This window comes from Macaca nemestrina, chromosome 18 (genome assembly GCF_043159975.1).
Source record: "Macaca nemestrina isolate mMacNem1 chromosome 18, mMacNem.hap1, whole genome shotgun sequence".
Lineage (NCBI taxonomy): Eukaryota > Metazoa > Chordata > Mammalia > Primates > Cercopithecidae > Macaca > Macaca nemestrina.
The window spans coordinates 66,917,322-66,944,717 of record NC_092142.1 but is presented as its reverse complement, the minus strand read 5'-3'; the positions used below and the strand labels follow the sequence as shown (position 1 = coordinate 66,944,717).

At 50.4% G+C, this 27,396-nt stretch overlaps 1 protein-coding gene across 3 annotated transcripts; it reads right to left on the bottom strand.

Moving 5' to 3' along the window:
• Nucleotides 1-357: 357 nt before the first annotated feature.
• Nucleotides 358-27,216, bottom strand: LOC105491404 (nuclear transport factor 2). 3 transcript variants are annotated; one of them, XM_011757780.3, is made up of 5 exons: nucleotides 27,103-27,216; nucleotides 7,629-7,756; nucleotides 3,457-3,528; nucleotides 3,269-3,367; nucleotides 358-877 (listed from the first exon to the last, which is right to left on the bottom strand). In XM_011757780.3, the coding sequence occupies exons 2-5, from the start codon at nucleotides 7,725-7,727 to the stop codon at nucleotides 764-766; spliced, it is 384 nt and encodes a 127-aa protein (XP_011756082.1). In that variant the 5' UTR covers nucleotides 7,728-7,756; nucleotides 27,103-27,216; the 3' UTR covers nucleotides 358-763. The 3 variants fall into 3 exon arrangements, with proteins under 3 accessions (XP_011756082.1, XP_011756083.1, XP_011756084.1); XM_011757781.3 differs by lacking the exon at nucleotides 27,103-27,216 and adding an exon at nucleotides 26,633-26,903; XM_011757782.3 differs by lacking the exon at nucleotides 27,103-27,216 and adding an exon at nucleotides 11,589-11,608.
• Between the last annotated feature and the right edge of the window lie 180 nt (nucleotides 27,217-27,396).

Genomic DNA, 27,396 nt, shown 5'->3' with positions numbered 1-27,396 from the left:
CTCCAGCTTCAGCAGGATTCAGGATCATCTCTCCTGCTACTAGAGCCCTGAACCTCGCCACAGCAGAAGTCACAGGAGGTATCAGAACTGACTGCACAGGCTTCAGTGCGAGAAGCTTCAAGTCGGACCTGAGCTCTTCCTGCCTGCTTTCCCAAGACCAGTCACCCTGTGGAGTGGGAGAGAACTGCCCTACAGGGCTTCTGAGAGGCTAGCTGGGAGTGCTGCTTCAGCAGTTTCTCCCTGAAACAGGTATTCAGAGTTGGGGCAGAAGTGGGAGGGTGAGACATGAGACAGACAATGGGTCCGGGTGGCTTTTGATGCCCAGCCAACTAGTAAACTAATTAAAACAATTTAAACTGTTAAGAAAATTTTTGTGGTTTTATTGTATCATGAGGCATTGAAACATCTGAACAAATCAATGTCTGGGCGGTGAGGCAGCTGCTTTCTCCTTCACTTCTTTGGGTTACTAGAGCAACTTGTCAGTAGATTAAAAAAAAAAAAAAAAAAAAAAAAAGGACAACCTTTTGCATTACTTAAGTCTTTCCAAGGCATGCGCTGGTACAACACAAATTTCTCCCATCAGATGCAACTAGTCTAGTGTCCAAACATCATGCACAACACCTCGGTGGCAGCAGCGCACTGCGCCCACTCCCGCCGCGGCCCTGCTCATTTGTGCATGATATTTGGAGCATCTGGAGGAGTGGGAATAGTATTGGGAAGAGGAGGGAGGAGGAAACAGCATGAGTGCCTAGTTGAGAGGAGGTCAGCCGAAGTTGTGCAGGGCGAGCCTGAACATGTCATTGGTGCAAACCCAAGCATCGTTGATGTTCTTTAATAGGAACATCTGGTGGAACCCCATGATGGGGTCTTCATCCGCCTGTGAGGAGAGAGAAGAGGATTCAGTAAGGGGATCAAGAAACAGGAAGATAATTCAGTGGTAGGAGAATAGGGCAAAAAAATGTGGACTTTAGGATCAGGCCCTACTGTCCTGAACTCAAATCCCAGTATAGCCAAGGGGTACTTGTGAATGTGAATTGATATAATGTATGAAACAAGGCCCTGGGCACATGGAGGTCAACAATCAGCCACGCCTACTGCTATGTGTGCTTAAACTGCACAATAATTCACCCTTAGCTATAGCAAAGACAGAGGATGTACCTGCCTCCAAGCACATACCTCCAGGCACAAGTGATCACAATTTTGAAATTAATCCCATAGTATTTACCAAGTACTTAGCGTATCAAAAAAACCTGCAAACAATATTGAAAACATAGGTTCACCATCTGATGATGTTTCCTGTCATGTAATAAACAGTATTTGAGATGAAAAAAAAGGCAAGAAACCTGCAGCCAAACTGCAGAAAACTAGGATGAGGCCTAGTTGAAACAGGAGCCTAGCTAACCAGCACTGTCTCTAACATCACCTGCTTTCTGGGAATTATCGTCATCAAGGAGGCAAATCAGTTGTTTGGGAGCTCCAAATTGGACAGAATCACCAGGAAGAACATGAAGCCAGGTGGGAAGGAGCAGTGTTTACTACCTTTGCCTGAGAAAGTGAGCAATGAACTCCCTACAGAGACCTCCTGAATTCTGTCCCTCTTCAGGCGCAGGCACTGAGCAAGACATCTTGGACAGGCAGGATAAACTGACACAGGAAAGTCCAGGCCAGAAAGCAGGTGCCTCTGCGTCCACTGCAGAGGCCCACAGGACCACCTACACACCCACTCTGGACTCAGGAAGCCCTGTCCCAGCTAGGCTAGAGAGAGCGAGCATGTGACCATGTTATTGTGAGACACAAGCCCAGGCCAAGGGGCAGCCAATTTGTCCTGCTATTTTTGGGAAGAAGGGTGTTTTTGGAAACAGAATCTGGCTTGCTTTATTTATTTATTTATTTATTTAGAGCCAGAGTTTCGCTCTCATTGCCCAGGCTAGAGTGCAATGGTGCAATCTCGGCTCACCACAACCTCCGCCTCCTGAGTTCAAGCAATTCTCCTGCCACAGCCTCCCGAGTAGCTGGGATTACAGGCATGTGCCACCACACCTGGCTAATTTTGTATTTTTAGTAGAGACAGGGTTTCTCCATGTTGGTCAGGCTGGTCCCGAACTCCTGACCTCAGGTGATCTACCTGCCTCGGCCTCCCAAAGTGCTGGGATTACAGGCATGAACCACTGCGCCTGGCCCAGAATCTGGCTTTAATAGGCTGAAGCACAGCAGGTCCTTGGAGAGTTCCTGGCAGGTCTGCGGGACCACAGGAAGTCTCTGAGAATAACAGGTCTTGAGAAGGAGAAAGGAAAATGCAAAGAGAAATAGGAGTTCCAGGCTGGGCGGTGGCTCATGCCTATAATCCCAGCAGTTTGGGAGGCCAAGGCGGGTGGATCACCTGAGGTCAAGGAGTTGAAGACTAGCCTGGCCAACATGGTGAAACCCTGTCTCTACTAAAAATACAAAAAATTAGCTGGGCATGGTGGCAGGCGGCTGTAATCCCAGCTACTCAGGAAGCTGAGGCTGGAGAATCGCTTGAACCCGGGAGGTAGAGGTGCAGTGAGCTGAGATTGTGCCACTGCACTCCAGCCTGAGCAACAAGAGAGAGACTCTGTCTTCAAAAAAAAAAAAAAAAAAAGAAAAAGAGAAAGAAAGAGAAGAAAGAAACAAAGAAAGAGAATAGAAAGAGAAGAAATAGAAAGAGAAGAAAGAAAGAAAGAAAGAAAGAAAAAGAAAGAAAGAAAGAAAGAAAGAAAGAAAAAGAAAAGAAAAGAAAAGAGAGAGAGAGAAAGAAAGAAAGAAAGAGAAAGAGAGAGTTCCACGAATCTGCTTTGCTCAGCAGGTGAGGAGCCAGCAGCCAGCCTGAGGAGTGGTAGCAAGGGCTGCAGTAGTGGACTGCCTCTCAACACCCAGCTGGCCTGTCCACCTTGACCTTGGGGCAGGTGGGAGCCTAGTGGCTTGGCACCCCAGTCCCATCCTGCTCCAATACTTCTCGCTTTTCCAGATAAAGGCTCTAGACCAGTGTCTGCCAATAGGACTTTCTGCAGTCACAAAAATGTTCTATATGGCTAGTATAGCCAAAGAAGTATGTTTTAATCTTAATTAATGTAACTTAAAAATTGCCACCTATATGTGGATAATGGCTAGCATACTGAACTACGCAGCTCTAGACAGTCACTTTGTCTGGGTGTCCCTAGATAAGCCGGCCACATCCACAGGGAAAGCAGGGACACAAGACTCTCCTCTGCCTGCCCACCCCTCCCTACCACTGCGACAGCACCATTACCTTAAGCTGGCCCACAACCATGCTGATGATGCAGCTATCTGGAGTGGGCTGATGGTCCTGCGCGGTGATGCTGTGCTGGATTTTCTGGAACGGAAGGCTCTGCAAGAGAGAGAGTGGGAGGTGGGAGAACCAAGGCCCGAAGAGGTGGGAAAGGAGCCACCTGCACCCTGGCTTTCATCCCTACTTACAGACAACTTCTCCACAATGGCAGCTTTCCCCTGGAACTGTTGTCCTTCCCACGTAAGGCATGACGCGTCAATCTGAAAAATGCAGAGGAAACCCCAGGGTTGGGACCTCAGAGTACAGGTATCTCTAAGGCCCTGGAAAGACTCTGAAAAGGGTCTTGCTTGGAGAAGTGTGCCCACACTTCAGTTTCCCTGTCTAAAGAGGGAGACTGAGTATAACCTCCAAACATTACACTGTCAGCATCTTCAAGTATACCCCATTGTCCCATGGACCCAGGCTCTGAAAGACTATTTAATAAAATATACTTCCCATTTGTATTTAAGAAGTCATACGGCCACTGATATGCATAGGCCCGGGAGGGCTATATGTGGCCTGAGCTCAGCCATCCTGCTGTGTGGTGTCAGTCCCCAAAAGGTGTCGGAAATATGGCCAGGCACGGTGGCTCATGACTGTAATCCCAGAACTTTGGGAGGCCAAGGCAGGCAGATCACAAGGTCAGGAGATCAAGACCAGCCTGACCAACATGGTGAAACCCCAGCTCTACTAAAAAATACACAAATTATCTGGGCGTGGTGGCGCACGCCTGTAATCCCAGCTACTCAGGAGGCTGAGGCAGGAGAATCGCTTGAACCTGGGAAGGGGAGGTTGTAGTGAGCCAAAATTGCGCCACTGCCCTCCAGCCTGGGTGACAGAGTGAGACTCCATCTCAAAAAAAAAAAAAGAAGTCATCAGAAATAACTTGGAAAAATTCCACATTCATCACCTTCCACGGCCCAGGCTCAGTTCTACTGTGGACCTTCTAGCTAGCCTTCTGGATACCCCTGGGGTCAGGGAGAGATACAGGCTGACAGATAAAGGCCTCCCAAGGCCTAGTCTGGGACCCTCCCTACCACCAAGAAGCAATATCTCACATGTAACCCACTTAGCTTAGTTCCACCTCAAATCTTCCCTTCCACAGCCTTCAAGGGCAGAACTCAAAAGGACCTCTGCTACTTACTAGCTGTGATATTAGTAAGTTATTTCTCTGAGTCTTAGTTTCCTAACCTTCAAAGGGGTAATGTGCTGAATATTATGAAATAATAAATATAAATTGTTATTTTAGGACCTTCCTAACTCTCTGGCTCAGGCCTGCTCTAAGAGATAATGAGGCCAGGCTGGGCACAGTGGCTCACGCTTGTAATCCCAGCACTTCGGAAGGCCAAGGCGGGTGGATCACGAGGTCAGGAGATCGAGACCATCCTGGCTAACATGGTGAAACCCCATCTCTACTAAAAATACAAAAAATTAGCCGGGCATGGTGGCGGGCGCCTGTAGTCCCAGCTACTTGGGAGGTTGAGGCAGGAGAATGGCATGAACCCAGGGGACAGAGCTTGCAGTGGGCCAAGATGGCGCCACTGCACTCCAGCCTAGGCGACAGAGCAAGACTCTGTCTCAAAAAAAAAAAAAAAAAAAAAAAGAGATAATGAGGCCAGTGGTTCACACCTGTAATCCCAGCACTTTGGGAGGTCAAAGTGGGCAGATCACTTGAGGTCAGGCATTCCAGACCAGTCTGGCCAACATGGTGAAACCCCATCTCCTAAAAATATAAAAATTAGCTGGGCATGGTGGTGCGCACCTGTAACCCCAGCTACTTGGGAGGCTGAGGCATGAGAATTGCTTGAAGCTGGGAGGCGGAGGATGCAGTGAGCCAAAATTGCACAAATGCAGTACAGCCTGGGTGACAGAGTGAGACTCCACCCCCCCCGCCCCCACAAAAAAAAAAAAAAAAAGAGAGATAATGAGGCAGAATTGCCAGGATCTCAGGTCAGATCACTTCAAGTTTTCAAAAACTCTATGCTGGGCATGGTAACTCACACCTGTAAATCCTAGTACTTTGGGAGGCCAAGGCAGGCGGATCACCTGAGGTCAGGAGTTGGAGACCAGCCTAGCCAACATGGTGAAATGTCACCTCTACTAAAAATACAAAAATTAGGCGTAGCCGGACGCGGTGGCTCATGCCTGTAATCCCAGCACTTTGGGAAGCTGAGGCGAGCGAATCACCTGAGGTCAGGAGTTCAAGACCAGCCTGGCTAACATGGTGAAACCCCATCTCTTACTAAAAAATACAAAAATTAGCCAGGCGTGGTGACATGTGCCTGTAGTCCCAAATACTTGGGAGGCTGAGACAGAAGAATAGCTTGAACCCAGGAGGCAGACGTTGCAGTGAGCCGAGATTGCGCCACTGCACTCCAGCCTGGGCGACAGAGTGAGACTACATCTCAAAAAAAAAAAGAAAAAAAAAATTAGGCTTGGTGGTGCATGCCTGTAGTCTCAGCTACTCCTGAGGTTGAGGCACAAGAATCGCTTGAATCCAGGAGGCAGAGGCTGCAGTGAGCCGAGATCACCGCACTGCACTCCAGCCTTGGTGACAGAGTGAGACTCTGTCTCAAAAAACAACAACAACAACAACAAAAAACTCTACTATGATAATGACAATCAAATAATATCTGTGCTGGAATTGGTCTTCCACTAATAAGATTTCTTTATTTTTTCCAAAATTTCTGAATGGACCCTGACTTTCTGGAGACAGACACGGAAGACTATGGACACTCAGCCCAGTCAGGCTCTGAGACTGTGCCTGGATTACTCCTATCACTCCCATCAGGATCACCTGCCTGATCAATCACACTTTTGTGACTGAATCTCAGGCAGAATCAAGTACAATTAGTTCTTGGTGTATATGAACACCACTATAAGAGCAGCAAACACCGGGAGTGGTGGCTCACGCCTGTAATCCCAGCATTTTGGGAGGCCAAGGTGGGTGGATCATGAGGTCAGGAGTTCGAGACCAGCCTGGCCTGGTGAAACCCCGTCTCTACTAAAAATACAAAAAATTAACTGGCCAGGCCGGGCACGGTGGCTCAAGCCTGTAATCCCAGCACTTTGGGAGGCCGAGACGGGCGGATCACGAGGTCAGGAGATCGAGACCATCCTGGCTAACACGGTGAAACCCCGTCTCTACTAAAAAATACAAAAAAAACTAGCCGGGCGAGGTGGCGGGCGCCTGTAGTCCCAGCTACTCGGGAGGCTGAGGCAGGAGAATGGTCTAAACCCGGGAGGCGGAGCTTGCAGTGAGCTGAGATCCGGCCACTGCACCCCAGCCTGGGTGACAGAGCAAGACTCTGTCTCAAAAAAGAAAAAAAAAAAAAAAAAAAATTAACTGGCCATGGTGGCAGGCACCTGTAATCCCAGCTACTCAGGAGACTGAGGCAGGAGAATCACTTGAACCCAGGAGGCAGAGGTTGCAGTGAGCTGAGATCGAGCCATTACACTGCAGCCCAGTGAAAGAATGGCTGGGTGCGGTGGCTCAAGCCTGTAATCCCAGCACTTTGGGAGGCCGAGACGGGTGGATCACGAGGTCAGGAGATCGAGACCATCCTGGCTAACACAGTGAAACCCCGTCTCTACTAAAAATACAAAAACTTAGCCGGGCGAGGTGGCAGGCGCCTGTAGTCCCAGCTACTCGGGAGGCTGAGGCAGGAGAATGGCGTAAACCCGGGAGGCGGAGCTTGCAGTGAGCTGAGATCCAGCCACTGCACTCCAGCCTGGGCGACAGAGCGAGACTCCATCTCAAAAAAAAAAAAAAAAAAAAAAAAAAAAGAGAAAGAGCAAGACTCCATCTCAAAAAAGGAGCAGTCAACAATGCCTGCATAGAAGGGTTTGTCAAATGACATATCAGCCTCCCTTGGGCTAACCCCATTTGTTTCCCATGAGCATTCAGGAGCTTTGGATCCAAAAGGAAGCTGGACCCCAGGCCTCCAGGAGAGCTTAGCTTTGCACTGAGGATGCTCATGGCTGCTGCCTCCAGAGGGCACCATGAGCCCTAACCTCTGCCTATTGCTGCCCAACCCAAAACCATGTGCCATGACAAGTGCTGGCCACATGGAATGGCAAGTCCAGAATACCCTGCCCAGAATAGCAGGATTCCCACTCTTGTGGGAAGTTGACAAAAGGAAAAGTATAGACCAGGTAGTTAGTTGGGCCAGGCCTCAGACCCGTCCCATGGACAAAAGCTCAGATACAGAGGTGTAGCCAGTCCAGATAGGGCTGCCAAAACTTGTGAACTGGACATACTCGCCCAACATCCAGATTGATTCCCTTAGGTCCTATTCTGGCCCTAGAGCTGGAAACTTACGTAAATTGCGCCTAGTTGGGTTCTATCATTATCAAATAACTGGTAGTAATGTTGAATGAAGCTGGATCCAATCTGCTCCCAAATTGGCTTGTCTCCCATTCTGGAGCGTCACCCGGCCTCACGGAGACCTGCAAGACCAATGAGACCAGGAGGGAAGCATTGGTACCACAAAAGTAGGTGACCAGCCACTGACCCCCACCCCTCACTGGCCTTCCTGGAGTCCTTTGCTGAGATCTGTTCTCTCAGAGTACACGGAGAGGCCCTGGGGAACTGGCAGGAGACCCCTCCCAAGTCAGACCAGTGCTGGGAGCCCAGAGGTGGACCAGACCCAGCTTTTCCTTTGAGTTCTTGGTTGATGAGACACATAGATGACAGGGTCGTGGAGCACACAGGAGGGATGCTGAGGGTGGATCTACAACAAAGTAAGGTCAGAGCAGGCCCTTGAAAGCCCAGTAAGGGGAGGGTCCTTATGGGAGGAGTTAAGCACTCTTCCAATATCTTTCCATGTAATCCTCTCAACAAACTGCAAGGTCAGAGTTATTGCTGTTCTTCCCACTTTACAGCCCAGAACAACTGATATCTGTGTGTGTGTACTATTTTGTATTACAGCGCTCAGGCACCCAACACTGTCCCAGGGCTATGCTGACAGATGGAAGAAGACCCAATGAGGATGGGGGCAGATTCTCAAGGCCCCTCTTCTTCTTCTTTTTTTTTTGAGATGGAGTTTCACTCTTGTTGCCCAGGCTGGAGTGCAATGGCACGATCTTGGCTCACTGCAACCTCTGCTCCCCGGGTTCAAGGGATTCTCCTGCCTCAGCCTCGGGAGTAGCTGGGATTACAGGCGCCCTCCAACATACCCAGCTGATTTGTATTTTTAGTAGAAATTGGATTTCACCGTGTTGGCCAGGCTGGTCTCGAACTCTAGACCTCAGATGATCCACCCACCTTGGCCTCCCAAAGTGCTGGGATTACAGGCATGAGTCACTGCACCCAGTCAAGGCCCCTCTTCTGACAAAAACAGCAAGTGACCCCTTAGTCTCATGGGGGCAGTTTACTTCCCCGAGGCCAGGTGATACCTGACCTGGCCCTTTCTAGGATATTTCTTCATTGACTGGAGTAACTCCTACCCACTTCAGAACTGGGGACATGAGTTCAAGGATCAGAGGGAAAGCTGAGGGTTGTGGAAAGCAGGGCTGAAGGCTGTGAGGGGAAACATGTCATCACTTCATATCCCCTCATCCCAGCATTGCCTTCACCCTAAGGAGCTGTCTCTCTTGGGTCTCTGAGAGAGAGGGGAGGCCCCTTCCCAACTAGAAACCATGGCTGCAAGGATACTGGATGGAAAACCCAAGCCCCAGATGGGAGAGTCGCTTGGGCTTTGCTAGGCTTCTTCCAAGTAGGGAAGCCCACATCTCGCTGCAGATCCCCTGACTGCAGACCCACGTGTTGTTCTGTGGTTGGCCCCGACTGTAGAGGAGCCCATCCCCTCTGTCCTGATAATAGGACTCTGAACCAAAGCAGTGAGGACGTGGGTTCTATCCCAGCAGACAAGCATTCGCAGTGGTGGGATCTGATGCAAGTCACTGCCCTTCTTAGGGCCTCAGCCTCCTCCACTGTAAGATGGGGATGGCAACCTGACAGTGCCAGTGGTTGTGAAGCTTCTCTAAGGGAACGTGATAAAGCCCTCAGCTCAACATGGTAAATGCTAGCTCACTCCAGTCCTTGTGACCTCACCCAAAGCCAGAGGAGCCAGTGGGGAGGAATTATGTAGGGGAAGAGTGACAACACAGCCAATCCTCCACTCTATGACCAACACTCAAGCCAATGAGGGACCAGGAAGCTAAGCCAGCTTTATTTTAGGTCCCCTAGGAGGTAGTGGCACTAAAAATAGAAGCTTAGTGCTGGGATGACTAAGAAATGTCCAGGAAAATCTAAAGCAAGCAGGGGAGAAAGCTTGGATCCAGTCATGCCTGCCACACAGGAACACAAGGTGTATCCTAGTTCATTCTGCCAAGAAACAAATCAACAAGTGGGGAAAGCACAGGACCATCATCTAGTCTTCACTGTGGTCTTGGTCACATTTCCAAGGGGTCAGACTCTGGCTGTACCCACACACAAACTTAGAGGACCTAAGGCAGAGCACAGCTCCCGCCCCTGGCATTTCTGCCCCTTCCACCCTAGCATTTGCTATGCTTAGTCACTCAACATGCCCTGACCTTGCTGCAGCTTCCAAGGTGCCATACCCAGTGCCTAAGAGCTCTGAGGGTAGGGGAAAAGCTGGAGGAATGATAAGGGCCATGTCTCCTTCTACCCTTGGCTCACAGCAAAGTTGGGCAGTCCTCAGAAAGGATATGCCAACCAGAAGAAACAGCACCAGCAAATGTCTTGGGGCATGAAAAGGGTGTCTCCCTCTGTCCCCCAGGTCAGGGTACAGTGGTGCCATCTCAGCTCCCTGTAGCCTCAACCTCCAGGACTCAAGCAATCCTCCCACTTCAGCCTCCCAGGGAGATGAGACTCCAGGCAAGCACCACCACGCCTGGCTCCCTTTTGTGTTTTCTACAGAGACCGGGCTTCGCCATATTGCTCAAACTGGTCTCAAACTCCTGAGCTCAAGTGATCCGCCCAGCTTGGCCTCACAAAGTGCTGGGACTATAGGCGTGCGCCACCACACCCAGCCTGTGATAACTTTCTGATACAAAAACTCCTTGACTGAAGTAGTGGTAGAAGGAAATGGGGTGGAAGAATAAAGGAAGAAAAGGATCCTTTGGCCTGGTAGGGCAAGGCAGAGTGGGGAAGAGTAAGCTCTCTGAGGAATAGGACAGATCAGGGGCTCCCAGAAAATGAGAAGGAACCTTCAAAACTATGTGGATTGAGGCCTGCTTCACCGTCTTGTGTTTATTTCCACGTAGTGATCACAACAGCCACATTGTCAGAATCCACCATCATCCAGTGATGTCGCTGGGTCTTGCCCTAAGCTCATCTGGTACATCAGTGCTGACACTGGGTCCTCTGGTCAAGGCCCGTCTCTTTCTCTGCTAACTCTGCATCCCTGAGCTCTAAACCACAAAGCTGACCATGCTCCTCCCCTACAACACCCTTGCTTTTGGCTTAAAGGCCAAACCCCCTAAGTTCCACCCTCATCCCCATCTCTCTAGCCATTCCCTCCTACATCAATCCAGCTACATACACAGACACAACAGAACCTACTGAAAGCCTATTCACTGTGTTTGGTACACAGGCAAGTCCCCTCCTGCGATCCCCACCCTTCTCACATCCTCCAGGCCAGGCTGGACGATGTTTCCCAAAATAGCCAGCAAGCTCTGATCTTGTTTCTAACACATTTACTGTACAAGTAATAGGCTGGAAAGAAACAAAAAAAGCCTGGGCTCAGAGGCAGCCTCACATTAGACTGGGAACTGACCATCATGACAGCTTCTCCTACAGCTCTTGTGAGAGGGCCGCTGACCACACCATCTCCTGCTTCACCCCAAGAGTCTGCAGGCTGAGGCCCGGCTCCTTGAGGAGCAGAAAAGACTCTGATGACCTCTGAACACCAGCCTTCGCTGACCATTAGGTCTCTGTGAGCACAAAGACCCTCTAAGAATGTCTCGGCAACTGTGGCCCTCTCCCAACACATTTGCTCAGAGGCAGAGATATCCCAGCCTTGTGAATAATTTTCAACTGTTTAGCCATAGATCCCAGGTTAAAACCTCTGACCCAGGAGATCCCGTTAGACAACAGAAAAACCCCATTTTTATCCTCCAATTTTAAGTGTTTCCAAGAACAAAACTCAAAATAACAGTGTCTGGTTGTGAACACTTCATCTTCACCAATGCATATTAGGCATAGAAATGTGCAAAGAGCTTAGGTGCACTTGTTTGTAACCACACCCTGTGAGTCAACCCCCACGTTACAGATGACCAAAAGGAGATTCAGTGAGGTTAGCCAACTCCAACTCACTCTAGGTCAGCAGCTGATAGGTGGTGGAATTGGACTGACTAGATTTGGAGGCCTCTCCAGAGTCAGGACTCCTAGTGACAACTTGGGCCTGGAGACAAAAACAAACAGACCACATCAGTGAGAGCACTCCTCTGAGCCTGGCTCTCTCAGAAAGGGGCAAGGCAGTCCTGAACCAGGGCTTCCACCTCCAAACAAAGGCCTCAGGCAGAAGAGTTCCACATCAAACCCAAAGTCCAAACACATGAGTTTTCATGGAGGATAATGTCAGTTTTCTCAAACCTTCAAAGTCACAACACTGTTCTACCATCTCAGCAAAGCAGAGCAGACAAAGATGCTAGCCCGAGGCAGGAGAGTGATTGGGAAGACCATGTCACTCCTTCCAGACTGCACACAGAAAGATTCTAATGTGTCTGAAGCCACAGAGAATGCCAGTAGATCTGCATGACCTGCAGTGAGGGCCCTGAAATCGGTACCAGTCGTGGCTATCCCCCACACATGCTATCATGGAGGCCAAAAACACAGCCCTGAAGCACAGCCCAGAAAGGACTCTTCCAACAGGGAGACTGATAGCCAACCTGGCTTAAAACCCTCAGGCCCAAGGCAGAGCATGGTAGCTCACATCTGTAATCTCAGCACTTTGGGAGGCCCAAGCAGGAGGATCACTTGAGTCTAGGAGTTCTAGAAGCACCTCAGCAACAAAGCCTCATATCTACAAAAAATTCTAAAAATTAGCCAGGCATGGTGGTTCACTCCTGTAGTGTCAGCTACTCAGGAGGCTGAGGTGGGAGGATCACCTGAGTCCAGGAGGTAAAAGCTACAGTGAGCTGTGAACTTACCACTGCAATCCACCCTGAGTGACAGGGCAAGACTCTGCCTCAGAAGAAACAAACAGGCTGGGCATGGTGGCTCATACCTGTAATTCCAGCACTTTGGAAGGCCGAGGTGGGCGGATCACGAGGTCAGGAGATTGAGACCATCCTGGCTAACACGGTAGAACAACTAAAAATTCAAAAAATTAGCTGGGCGTGGTGGCGGGCGCCTGTAGTCCCAGCTACTTGGGAGGCTGAGGCAGGAGAATGGTGTGAACCCAGGAGGCGGAGCTTGCAGTGAGTGGAGATTGTGCCACTGCGCTCCAGCCTGGGCAACAGAGTGAGACTCCATCTCAAAATAAGATAAAATAAAATACGATAAAGTAAAATTAAATTAAATTAAATTAAATTAAAATAAAACTAAATTAGCTGGCCGCGGTGGGTATACCTGTAATCCCAGCTACCCGGGAGGCTGAGGCTGCAGTGAGCTGAGAACACCCCACTGCACTCCAGCCTGGGTGACAGAGTGAGGCTCCAACTCAAAAAAAAAAAAAAAAAAAGGCCTAAGCAGTGGCTCAGGCCCGTAATCCCAACACTTTGGTAGGCCAAGGCTGGTGGATTACCTGAGGTCAGGAGTTCCAGACCAGCCTGGGAAACATAGAGAAACCCCATCTCTACTAAAAATACAAAAAATTAGCTGGGCATGGTGGCACATGCCTGTAATCCCAGCTACTTGGGAGGCTGAGGCAGGAGCATTGCTTGAACCCGGGAGGCAGAGGATGCGGTGAACCGAGATTGTGCCATTGCACTTCAGCCTGGGAAACAAGAACAAAATTCCATCTCAAAAAAAAAAAGAAAAAGAAAAAACAAAATCAGCTGGGTGTGGTGGCACGCGCCTGTAATCCCAGCTACTTGGGAGGCTTAGGCAGGAGAACTGCTTGAATCCGAGAGGTGGAGGTGGCAGTGTGCCAAGAACGCTCCACTGCACTCCAGCCTGGGCAACAGAGTGAGACTTTGTCTCAAAAAAACAAACAAATGGCCGGGCGTGGTGGCTCACTCCTGTAATCCCAGCACTTTGGGAGGCTGAGGCGGGTGGATCACGAGGTCAGGAGATGGAGACCATCCCGGCGAACACGCTGAAACCCCATCTCTACTATAAATACAAAAAAATTAGCCGGGCATGGTGACGGGCGCCTGTAGTCCCAGCTACTCGGGAGGCTGAGGCAGGAGAATGGTGTGAACCCGGAGGCGGAGCTTGCAGTAAGCTGAGATCACGCCACTGCACTCCAGCCTGGGGGACAGAGCGAGACTCCGTCTCAAACAAACAAACAAACAAAAACAAAAACAAACCCTTGGAGCCAGAGTGCAAAAAGTATCTTGAGGGTACGGTGGCTCACACCCGTAATCATAAATGTAATCCCTCGGACACTTTGGGAGTCCAAGGCAGGAGCACTGCTTAAGCCCAGCAGTTCGAGATCAGCCTGGACAACACAGTGAGACCTCATGTCTACAGGTAAAAAAAAAAAAAAAAAAAAAAAAAAAAGCTGGACATAGTGGAATATGCCTGTAGTCCCAGTTACTCAGGAGGCTGAGGTGGGAGGATGGCTTGAGCCAGGGAGGTCCAGACTGGGCAACACAGCGAGACCTTGTCTCAAAAAAAAAAAAATCCTGAAGGCAGAGCAGCAGCAACTAGACAGGAAGACACTGCTGGGTGTTAGTCTTTCAGGAAAAACTGTCCCCCACTGATTTTATGGTCTGACAAGGGGTGCTACTATGCATTCTGTCCCATGGCACCTGGAACAGTCTCAACCACTTATCCTGTCTTCAAGTATCAACCTCTTGTCCTGTCCTAGGTGACCTGGCCCTCCTGGCTGTCCAACCTCATCTCTTGCCACTCCCTCCCCTCCTCTCCAGTCGCACCAGGCACTTTCCTCCATCTGGAACATGCTGAGTCTGTTCTCACTACAGGGCGTTGTAACTGTTGCTCCTTCTACTGGACCACTCTACTTCCTAGACCTTCCTGTGTCACATATGTGCCAGCTCAAATGTCACCTCCTCATTCACACCTTCCCTGACCACTCAGTCTAAAGTAGCTGTCTAGTGGCTCGGTCTAAAGTAGCTGTCTAGTGGTCAGGTACAGTGGCTCATGCCTGTAATCCCAGCACTTTGGGAGGCTGAGCAGGCAGATCACTTTAGGTCAGGAGTTCGAGACCAGCCTGGCCAACATGGTGAAACCCTGTCTCTACTAAAAATACAAAAATTAGCCAGAAATGGTGACATGTGCCTATAGTCCCAGCTACTTGGGAGGCTGAGGTGGTAGAATGACTTGAACCCGGGAGGCAGAGGTTGTAGTGAGCCGAGATCATGCCGCCCCACATGCCACCCTGAGCGACAGTCAGTCTTTATTATTTATTTATAAATAAATAAATAATTTTAATAAATAAATTAATAAATTAATTAATTATAAATAAATTATTTATAAATAAATAAATAAAGTAGCTGTCTAGTTACCCATTTTGCCTCCTGTATTGTTTTCTTAGCACTTATCACTACATGACATTGTCACATTTTGGTATTTGTTTACGGTCTATCTCCTTGACAAAGCACCCCTAGTCATCCCTGTTCCCATGGTACCTGGCCCAGCCCTCAATAACTATTTGTCGACTAAGTGCATGAGTGTGTCAGAGCCTGGGCTGAGAGGCCAGTCCTTCTTCTCTGGAGGAGGAGTGAGTTCTGTGCAAACTTCACTCAAGTGGCCTACTGACCCACTTCCCCTCCACCCACACCTTCTGTCCAAGCTGTGAGGAAACAATTATTTCTTGTCCACCCAGCTATCTGTCTGTAGCATGTGGCAAGTGGGGCTTAGCCCCAATACTCTCTCATTCCCAAGGTCCAAGTGACGTGACAGACAGCTGTGGTTGAACAGCAGGCACAGCCACACCCTCAAAAACCTAGCCTCTAGCCTGCTCCACGTCTCCCTTGTTATGTGACCCTTTGACTCTGTCCTATCATTAGTAATTGTAGGATGTTAGGAGGAAATGATGGGGTATGGAGCAGGACCCAGCTGTTAGGAGTTAGTACGGGTTCCTAGGTGAATACTAGGTCAACAGCTAGGAAGAAGGTAGGTATCTCACCCACACCATGGAGTAGGCCTAGAACCAGGAATGGAACCTGTGTGGCCCGCCACTCCCCTGCCTGAAGGATGAAGTGAAATCAGCCCAGATGGCTGACCAGGACAGAATCCTTTCCTGGGGCTGTCACCTGAGGTCTAGGTGCCCACAGCACCCTAAGGGCTCCTTCCTCCTCTTTTACCTGCAGGGAGGGTTCTATAGCCACTGGGCTTCCCTGACTGGCCCAGCTGAATCCCAAGACCTGCATTCTGGTCTCTGCTCTGCACTTACTCCATATGCAACCTCCCTTTCCCCAGTGACTCAGAAGACCTCTGGGGCCCCATTCCTTCTACCCAGCTCCCATCCCTGAACTGAGCCTCAGGCTATGAACTTGATGGTCAGGTAAATATGGACTTGGCTCCCCTAATGGGGCTTGAGACCCCTAAGGGACCACTCCTGTGGCCTGGCCAATACTGTTGTGACACGCTGAGATTGAGAAGAGCCGGGAATAAAGGGATGACCATGGCGTCCACAGGGTGGTGGAGGGAACACCTCCTGTGAGTCAAACACTTCTGTGTTCTCTCACTTGAGTCTCACAACAAGCCCTGTGAAGCTGGTATGATTATCTTCACTTTATAGACAAGGAAACAAAGACTCCAAGAGGTTAAGAAAGAATTTAAGACCACAAAAAGCCACTGGTATAGCTAGCATTAGAATGTTCACAAAACTGGCCGAGATGGGGCCGGCACAGTGGCTCACACTTGTAAACCCAGCACTTTGGGAGGCCAAGGCAAGTGGATCACCTAAGGTCAGGAGTTCAAGACCAGCCTGGCCAACATGATGAAACTCTGTCCCTACTAAAAATACAAAAAATTGGCCATGCGTGGTGGCAGGTGCCTGTAATCCCAGCTACTCCGGATGCTGAGGCAGGAGAATTGCTTGAACCCGGGAAGTAGAGTTTGCAGTGAGCCAGGATCGTGCCACTGCACTCCAGCCTGGGCAATGAGAGCGAAACTCCAACTCAAAAAGAAAAAAAAAAAAAACACAAAACTGGGCTGGGTGTGGTGGCCCACACCTGTAATCCCAGCACTTTGGGAAACTGAGGCAGATGGAGCATGAGGTCAGGAGTTCAAGACCAGCCTGGCCAAGATGGCGAAACCCTGTCTCTATTAAAAATACAAAAATTTCACTTTGGGAGGCTGAAGCGGGCAGATCATGAGGTCAGGAGATTGAGACCATCCTGGCTAACATGGTGAAACCCCGTCTCTACTGAAAATACAAAAAATTAGCCGGGCGCGGTGGCAGGCACCTGTAGTCCCAGCTACTCGGGAGGCTGAGGCAGGAGAATGGCGTGAACCCAGGAGGCAGAGTTTGCAGTGAGCCGAGATTGCGCCACTGCACTCCAGCCTGGGCGACAGAGTAAGACTCCCTCTCAAAAAAAAAAAAAACAAAAAACAAAAAAAAAACCAACCACACAAAAATTTGCTAGGCGTGGTGGTGGGTGCCTGTAATCCCAGCTACTCAGGAGGCTGAGGCAAATAATTGCTTGAACCTGGGAGGTGGAGGTTGCAGTGAGCCGAAATCACACCACGGCACTTCAGCCTGGGCGACAGAGCGAAACTCTCTCCAAAAAAAAAAAAAAAAAAAAACTGGCCAAGATGCGAACAGCTGAAAGCCAATGTGGAGTAGCAGAAAGCACCTAAGTGACAAAATCAGGTAACACAAGAACATGTCCATACACTTCTCCACCTGCTTCAGGGACGTCCACATTGGCCACATCGTAACAGTGGGTGAGTGCCAGCCCCTGAGCAAGACAGTGCACTTCATCATGTTCAAGGTCACCAAGGCCGTTGGCACCAAGAAGCAGTTCCAGAAGTTCTAAGGCTGGACGTCTGCCCACTCCCCGCAATGAAATAAAGTTATTCTCATTTCCCCCACCCCCCGAAAAAAAAAATCGGGTGGCAAGGAATGCAGCCCAGGCCTTGTCTTCCCCTACGAAATCAGCAAGCTCCATGAGCCTTAGAATGGAAGAACCTGAGCACCTACTCAGCAGGTCAAAGCACCTTTATACCTTAAAGACATCAGAATTTTCATTCTCCTAGTCCTGAAACCACCTGCAAGTGGAACCAGTATCTCCACACAGAGTTCCTTCCTGGGGCAGCAAGCTTTCCAGTTTCTGCCCTGGGGAGACCCACTGGCTCTGAGGGAATCATTCGAGGTTTTAAGAAACAAACATCCCAAAATTCCCCCAGTTTACTGAGGACACTGGGGCAAACAGCCCTCAGTTCCCAGGTACCCCAGAAACCCCTCTCTTATGAGGAAAGTTCCCCATCCCCATAGCTGCCCTGTCTCCAGCCTGGGGGCTTAGGGAGCTGGCACACAGCAGGTACAGCAACAAGTGAGTAACGCCCAAGGCAGTGAAAAGAAGTTCTTGGCCACTGGTCACCCTGCAGTAGGAGCCCTGGGGTCACTAGGCAGGCCACCCTGGGCCTCGTGTCCCTCTCCCTTGGCCACCAAGACACGTTCCCAGCCAAACCGAGACCCAAGCAAAGCATTCTGCCCAGGAGGGCACACTCCAGCTGACAGGGTGAGGAAAAAGAGGGTGAATATTATTACATGGCCTAAATCACCCCAAAGATAATCCAAACACTGCTGGCTCCCCGAGGGAGGGACTTAAGAATTCCTGCCATACATGATCAAAGGAGGAGAGAATCACAGAATCTCAAAGCCAGAAAAGGGGTAGCCAACTCAAACTAAACTGCAAACACACAAACATCATTCTCAAATGCCCTACCAAAACATTAATTAAACATTAAAAAAAAAAACAAAAAAAACCCAGCACCCAGCACATAGTTCGGCTCAAACTTTTTTTTTTTTTTTTTAAAGACAGAGACCTCCTTTTGTCACCCACGGTGGAGTGCAGTGGCACAACCTTGGCTCACCGCAACCTCAGTCTCCCAGGTTCAAGCGATTCTCTTGCCTCCCGAGTAGCTGGGATTACATGTACCTGCCACCATGCCTGGCTAAGTTTTTGGAATCTTAGTAGAGATGGGGTTTTTCCATATTGGCCAGGTTGGTCTCAAACTCCTGACCTCAGATGATCCACCCACCTTGGCCTCCCAAAGTGCTGGGATTACAGGTGTGAGCCTTGTGCCCGGCCAAGAAATCATGCCCAACTTTCAATGTCCATTCTGTGGAAAACTTTTTGGATTCACTCCCCTTACCCCAAAAGGACTATTCCTCTGTCCCGGAGGCCTCAAGGAAAACGGTCTGAATTGCATTCTAAAACAAGCACTATTGGTATTTCCAAAGTCCCTGCTGTCTCCGGCTTCCCTCTGTAAGCCCCCAGGCAACGGCCATCTGTTGAAGGAACATCCAAGGAGCCTCCCTGACCAGGTCTGCTGAACCTCCCACCTCTGTGGAGAATTCCTGTCTGGCGCCTGGGAAGATGCCCTGATGGGTACTACCACAGGAACAATTAAAAAGTGACCATAAGAGGGTCTCAGTGAAAGGAGCAGAAGCCACAAACCCATGCTCCAGGAAGGGAATTAGAAGGTCTCGCACAGGCCAGGCACGCGGTGGCTCATGCCTGTAATCCCAGCATTGTGGGAGGCCGAGGTGGGCAGACCAAGAGTTGAAGAGATCGAGATCATCATAGCCAACATGGTGAAACCCCATCTCTACTAAAAATACAAAAATTAACTGGGCATGGTGGCGCATGCCTGTAGTCCCAGCTACTCGAGAGGCTGAGACAGGAGAACCGCTTGAACCCGGGAGGCAGAGGTTGCAGTGAGCCGAGATCGTGCCACTGCACTCTAGCCTGGGTGACAGAGTGAGACTCCATCTCAAAAAGAAGGTCACGCACAACAGACAAGGCGTGGTGGCTGTTCCCTATAATCCCAGTACTTGGGAGGTTGAGAAAGGAGGATCACCTGAGCTCAAGAATTCTGAGACCAGCCTGGGCAACACTGTGAGATCCCGTCTCTACAAAAAGTTGTATAACTTGGCCGGGCACGGTGGCTCACATCTGTAATCCCAGGACTTTGAGAGGATTACTTGAGCCCAGAGTTCAAGACCAGCCTGGGCAAGATAGTGAGACTTCTGTCTCCACAAAAACTAAAAAATAAAATATAAAGCTTAGCAGGTGTGGCCAGGCGCAATGGCTCACGCCTGTAATCCCAGAACTTTGGGAGGCTGAGCAGGCGGACCACAAGGTCAGGAGTTCGAGACCAGCCTGGCCAATGTGGTGAAACCCTGTCTATACTAAAAATACAAAAATTAGCCAAGCATGGTGGCGGGAGCCTGTAGTCCCAACTACTCAGGAAGCTGAGACAGGAGAATCACTTGAACCTGGAAGGCAGAGGTTGCTGTGAGCTGAGATTGTGCCACTGCACTCTGGCCTGGGCAAGAGTGAGACTCCGTCTCAAAAATAATAATAATAATTAGCTGGGCGTGATGGTGAGCACCTGTAATCCCAGCTACTCAGGAGGCTGAGGTGGGAGGACTGCTTGAGCCCAGGAGGTCAAGGCTGCAGTGAGCTGAGATGGCACCACTGCACTTCAGCAGTGACACAATCACACCTCACTGCAGACTTGAACTTCCCGGCTGAAGTGATCCTTTTGCCTCACCTCCCAAGTAGCTGGGACTATAGGCACCCACCACCATATCTGGCTAGTTTTTATTTATTTAATTTATTTTAAAGATAGCATCTAGCCCCGGGTGCGGTGGCTCACGCCTGTAATCCCAGCACTTTGGGAGGCTGAGGTGGGCGGATCACGAGGTCAGAAGATTGAGACCATCCTGGCTAACACGGTGAAACCCCGTCTCTACTAAAAATACAAAAAATTAGTCGGGCGTGGTGGCGGGCACTTGGAGTCCCAGCTACTTGAGAGGCTGAGGCAGGAGAATGGCATGAACCCAGGAGGCGGAGCTTGTAGTGAGCTGAGATCACGCCACTGCACTCCAGCCTGGGCGACAGAGGGAGACTCCATCTCAAAAAAAAAATAAAAATAAATAAATAAAATAAAATAAATAAATAAATAAAGACAGGGTCTCACTGTTGGTGAAAGAGTGAGACCCTATCTCATTAAAATAAAAAAAAAGGCTGCTGATGTACACTAAGAAAAATTTTTAAAAGAGAGAAAAAAGGGGCCGGGCGCGGTGGCTCACGCCTGTAATCCCAGCACTTTGGGAGGCCGAGGCGGGCGGATCACAAGGTCAGGAGATCGAGACCACGGTGAAACCCCGTCTCTACTAAAAATTACAAAAAATTAGCCGGGCGCGGTTGTGGGCGCCTGTAGTCCCAGCTACTCGGGAGGCTGAGGCAGGAGAATGGCGTGAACCCGGGAGGCGGAGCTTGCAGTGAGCCGAGATCGCGCCACTGCACTCCAGCCTGGGCTGGGCGACAGAGCGAGACTCCGTCTCAAAAAAAAAAAAAAAAAAAAAAAAAAAAAAAAAAAAAAAAAAAAAAGAGAAAAAAGGGCCAGGCGCGGTGGCTCATGCCTGCAATCCCAGCACTTTGGGAGACCAAGGTGGGTGGATTACCTGAGGTCAGGAGTTCGAGACCAGCCTCACCAACATGGAGAAACCCCGTTTCTACTAAAAATATAAAATCAGCCAGGCATGGTGGCACATGCCTGTAATCCCAGCTACTAGGGAGGCTGAGGGAGGAGAATCGCTTGAATCCAGGAGGCGGAGGTTGCAGTGAGCCAAGATCACGCCATTGCACTCCAGCCTGGGCAACAAGAGCAAAACTCAGTCTTAAATAAATAAATAAATAAATAAATAGAAAGAAAGAAAGAAAAAATGGCCAGGCACGGTGGCTCACGCTTCTAAACCCAGCACTTTGGGAAGCCAAGGTGGGCAGATCACCTGAGGTCAGGAGTTTGAGACCAGCATGGCCAACATGGCAATACCCCATCTCTACTAGAAATATAAAAATTAGCCAGGTGTGATGGCAGGCGGGTATAATCCCAGCCACTCGGGAGGCTGACACAGGAGAAACGCTTGAACCTGGGGGGCCGGGGTTGCAGTGAGCCGAGATTGTGCCACTACACTCCAGCCTGGGCAAGAGTGACACTTCACTCCAGCCTGGGTGGAAAAAAAAAAAGAAAAGAAAAAAGATACCAGTGTTTCATTAAGGGAATCCTAGCTTTTTTTTTTTTTTTTTTTTTTAGAGACAGGGTCTTGTAGAGTGTCCCCAGTCTACAGTGCAGTGGCATGATCATAGCTCACAGAACCTTGACCTCCTGCAGCCTCTTGAGCAGCTGAAACTACAGGTATACAACACCATAACCACACTAGCTATTTTTTTATTTTTCTTTTGTAGAAATGGGTATTGCAATGTTGACAAGGCTGGTTTTGAACTCCTGGCCTCAAGCAATACTCCAGCTTCGGAGCTGGTGCTGAATCCTAGAATTTTTGATATAAGGTGGCTTCCGAGACAGAGTTTCGCTGTTGTTGCCCAGGCTGGAGTACGTTGGCACCATCTCAGCTCACTGCAAACTCTACCTCCCAGGTTCAAGCGATTCTCCTGCCTCAGTCTCCAGAGTAGCTGGGATTATAGGCATCTACCACCACGCCCAGCTAATTTTTGTATTTTTAGTAGAGACAGGGTTTCTCCATGTTGGTCAGGCTGATTTCAAACTCCTGACCTCAAGCGGTCCACCCTCCTCAGCCTCCCAAAGTGTTGGGATTACAGGCGTTTTGAGCCACTGCGCCCGGCCTAGTTCTGAAATTTGAAAATTCTGTGTCTCCAGGGTGGGGAACATCAAACACCGGGCCTGCTGTGGGGTGGGGGGAGCGGGGAGGGATAGCATTAGGAGATACACCTAACGTAAATGAGGAGTTAATGGGTGCAGCACACCAACATGGCACATGTATACATATGTAACAAATCTGCACATTGTGAACATGTACCCTAGTACTTAAAGTATTAAAAAAAAAAAACTCTGTGTCTCCTTTTATTTTTTGAGACACAGTCTCACTCTGTTGCCAGGCTGGAGTGCAGTGGCACAATCTTGGCTCACTGCAGCCTCCTCCTGGGTTCAAGCAATTCTCCTGCCTCAGCCTCCTAAGTAGCTGGGATTACAGGCAACCGCCACCATGCTCGGCTAATTTTTGTATTTTTAATAGAAACAGAGTTTCGCTATATTGGCAAGGCTAGTCTCGAACTCCTGACCTCCTGATCCGCCCGCCTTGGCCTCCCAAAGTGCTGGAATTACAGGTGTGAGTCACCGCACCTTGACTAGTCTGTGTCTCTCTTAAGTAATTCTTCCCCTCCCAAACTACCAACTCCAAAGGCAGCAGAATAAAACAAGACATGGCTCGGAGAGAAGAGATGGGCTCAGCCAGGTGCGGTGGCTCACACCTATAATCCTAGCACTTTAGGCAGCCGAGGCGAGTGGGTCACTTGAGGTCAGGAGTTCAAGACCAGCCTTGCCAATATGGTAAAACCCCATCTCTACTAAGAATACAAAAATTAGCCGGGTGTGGTGGTAGGTACCTGTAACCCCAGCTACTCGGGGGGCTGAGGCAGGAGAATCGCTTGAACCCAGGAGGCGGAGATTGCAGTGAGCCAAGATGGCGCCACTGCACTCCAGCCTGGGCAACAGAGCAAGACTCTGGCTCAAAAAAAACTGATAGGCAGATAGGCCTCTACACATGAAAGGACATAATTTTGAGCTAATTGAGAACTGAAGCATCTTGATATCCCGCCTCATCCTTGTGCAGCCAAATCCCAACCACCGCATGCCAGGTCCCACTTCCAAGTCAGCCTTACATGAACAGAGGATGCAGATAGATCCCCGAGAACCTCAGGGTACTTCTCTTATATCTGAGACCTAGATGGCCTGCCAAGTTCCAGAAACGTTAACAAATTATCAGGATCAGGATGCCTAGCGATGGCTAGCTGACCTCAGACAAAGAAGTTACAGGGAACTTCTAGAGGTTGGAATGAGAGGGAGGCACCTGGATTCCTCCTACTCTTGAGTAACCTCGGAGAAGGAAAAGTATCTTTTTCACCCTGAAGAAAACCCTTGTGATCACTGGGCAATTGTTCATGTCTGTAATCCCAGCACTTTGGGAGGCTGAGGTGGGAGTATCACTTGAACTCAGGAGTTTGAGACCAGCCTGGGCAATATATGGAGATCACATCACTACAAAAAATAAAAATAAAAATAAAATTAGGCTGGGATCAGTGGCTCACGCCTGTAATCCCAGCACTTTGGGGTGGCCAAGGCAGGTGGATCACCTGAGGTCAGGAGTTCAAGACTAGCCTGACCAATATGGTGAAACCTCATCTCTATTAAAATTACAAAAATAGCCAGGCATAGTGGCGTGCCCCTGTAGTCCCAGCTACTCGGGAGGCTGAGGCAGGAGAGTCGCTTGAACCCCGGAGGCGGAGGTTGCAGTGAGCTGAGATCGTGCCATTGCACTCCAGCCTGGGCGAAAGATCAAGACTCTGTCTAATAAATAAATAAATAAATAAATAAATAAATAAATAAAATAAAAAATAAAAAATTTGCCAGAGTACTAATACATGCCTGTAGTCCCAGCTACTTGGGAGACTGAAAGGGAGGATTACTTGAGCCCGGGTGGTCGAGGCTACAGTCGGCCACGACTGAGCCACTGCACTCCAACCTGGAGGGCGAAGCAATATCTTATCTCAAAAAAAACAAAAACAGGCCAGGCGTGGTGGCTCAGGCCTGTAATCTCAACACTTTAGGAGGCCAAGGCAGGTGGATCACCTGAGGCCAGGAGTTCGACCAGCCTGACAAATATGGTGAAACCCCATCTCTAATAAAAATACAGAAATTAGCCAGGTGTGGTGGTATGCACCTGTAGTTCCAGCTACTCGGGAGGCTGAGGCAGGAGAATTGTTTGAACCCAGGAGGCAGGGGTTGCAGTGGGCCGAGATCGCACCACAGCACTCCAGTCTGGGTGACGGAGCGAGACTCTGTCTCCAAAGAAACAAACAAAAACAAAAAAACAAAAAAAACCTCTCCTGGTCAAGCCACCCAGGGCCACGAAATACGCAAACTAAGCCAGAGCCATAAGCCAGCTCACCTGAAATCTGTGTCCTAGAAAGTACCAATCCAGACAATCTACGGAGAGTCTTGAAATAACTGCTTCTAGTTCTAGATTTCACCTCATTGTCCTGTGGGTAGTCCCTTTTGGATGAACCTGATTTCCATGTCCTCATGGGCCAGAATATGGACTAGGAAAGTTAAATCCAAAGAGAAGGCAGGGTTTGATAAGATCTGAGCAGCATCCTTGCCTGTTCTTCCTGACCAGGGAAAATAACTAGGCAGAGCAATTCATATGCAAGAAAACTTCTAAGTCAAGAGTACTTGGAGGCCGGGCGCGGTGGCTCAAGCCTGTAATCCCAGCACTTTGGGAGGCCGAGACGGGTGGATCACGAGGTCAGGAGATCGAGACCATCCTGGCTAACACGGTGAAACCCTGTCTCTACTAAAAAATACAAAAAACTAGCCGGGCGAGGTGGCGGGCGCCTGTAGTCCCAGCTACTCGGGAGGCTGAGGTAGGAGAATGGCATGAACCCGGGAGGCGGAGCTTGCAGTGAGCCGAGATCTGGCCACTGCACTCCAGCCTGGGTGCAGAGCAAGACTCCGTCTCAAAAAAAAAAAAAAAAAAAAGAGTACTTGGAAGAAGTGACCAGAAATGACCAGAAAAATATTACATGGGAAAATACTCAAGGGGGAAGAAAAAAAAATGTAGGGGCAGTTGCTTTCTTCACCTTGGGTCTCAATCAGCCCTCCTAAGAGCCCTGATATTCTGCTTGCTGCTGAGGCCAGGGCTGCAGAGACTGAGCTGCTGCTTTTTTTTTTTTTTTTTTGAGACGGAGTCTTGCTCTGTTGCCCAGGCTGGAGTGCAGTGGCATGCTCTCTGCTCACTGCAACTTCTGCCTCCCGGATTCAAGCGATTCTCCTGCCTCAACCTCCCGAGTAGCTAGCTGGGTTTACAGGTGCGTGCCACCATACCCAGCTTTTTTTTTTTTTTAGACAGAGTCTTGCCCTGTCACCCAGGCTGGAGTGCAGTGGTGTGATCTCAGCTCACTGCGATCTCCACCTCCCGGGTTCAAGCAATTCTCCTGCCTCAGTCTCCTGAGTAGCTATCATTACAAACATGCACCACCACGTCCAGCTAATTTTTTTATTTTTAGTAGAGATGCGCTTTCGCCATGTTGGCCATGCTGGTCTGGAACTCTTGACCTCAGGTGATCCGCTGGCCTTGGCCTCCCAAAGTTCTGGGATTGCAGGTGTGAGCCACCGCGCCAGGCCTGAGCTGCTTCTTTAGTCTCTGGAAAGACTGCAGCTCAGAGAAATCAAGGCTTTACATGCCATCTCTCCCCTAGTCCCAAGGTCTTCTCTGGACTGGTTCCTAAATTTACCATCTCTCAATCAGAAGCGCCTTGACAAAAGCTATCAGGATAGTATTTTCTGGTCAAAGATAACCCTTCTCCCAGAACTCAGTAGGGTCTCTGATGGCAGCAGTAAGGGCAATTTCATAAAGCAACCACGTTCCTGCCTGTTTATAGGCGGCTCCAGTTGTTGGGAAGTGAGCAAGCAAGTGAGGGAAAGCCAGACTTTCTGCAGCTTCCAGCCCTAGTTCTGCCGCCCAGGCTTCGGAAGGGCCCTACAAAGTCTGAAATCTACATGCTCCACACAGAGGCCCCTTCCAGCCCAGGTTTTGGTTTAGCACTAGGCTCAAGAACCTCAGGCCTGAATTCTACTTTCCCGTGCATTAAGTCCCACCTTAACATCCCATTCTTATGAAGTCATCCTGCGGGGCAATTCTATAGTTGCCGCTGGGGCCTGATCACTGATAGAGAAGGGCGTGGGCTGGGCCTACCCGCCAGAAGCCGCCTCACCCCATCAGGCCCAGCCAGGGGTAAAGTCTCCCGTGGAATCCCCTCCCGCCTCATATTCCCTGACCCTGCCCTCCCTGCGAGAACTCTAGTACGGGCTCCACAGAGCGAGCGGTAAGAAACGTACACTCCCGAGGGGCAGACAAGCAGGGGGCGTTCACCTACACCCCGGCCGGGCTATGGTCGGGAACAGGGTGAGGGGCCCAAGCCCCAGCTGCGGCAGGCGGGCGCCCTTACCCATGCTGACTCTGGAGCGGGCCGGGTGGCGCTGCCCATCCCCGGATCCTTCGTAGGTGGGTAGCAGGAGGTGGGACTGGGGTCTGCCCGCTAGCCAGCCTGCAGAGCTTGTGGGGCTCGCGCAGGCCGGGCCAGGCTAGACGGGGCGGGGCCCTAAGGCCCCATCCGGATGGTCCCGACTAGAGAAAAAGGCCCGGCCATGGCGCAGGCCAGTGCATCAGCCACCAGCACGGTACGGCCCAGATAGGCGCCTGGCTGGCTCTCTCTGCGTTCCCCCAGGCCGCCGCCTCACAGGACCGGCGGGAGGCGGAGCCGCGCTCGACACATGGCCCGGGCCCCGCGCGGCTTCGGGCCGCCGGGGGGGGGGAGGGGAGGGGCCGCCCGGAGACTCTCAGCGGAGCCTCCCGGCAGCCCGGAGAGCGGCTCCTGCGGCCCAGCCCCCGCCCCGGCGTGCTGGCCCCGACACTCACCCGAGGGGCTGGCACGATGGCGGCAGCGGCGGCGGCAACCCAGCGCGGTCTGCGACCGACTGTCCCTTCCCCCCTGCCTTCCTTCGCCCGCCCCGCTGCACTCTGGGAGACGCAGTCCCATCGCCCCCCCTTTCCGGCATGAGCACGCCAAGAGAAAACTACAATTCCCGGTGTGCTATGCGCGGAGGCCCAGACACGGCCCGCAGCGCGGGAGGTGAGGCTAAGCCAGGGAGGGAGGCTGCCGGGGCAAGCCCCTGAGAATTGTGGTCTAGTGGAAGCCTCTGGAACACTGGA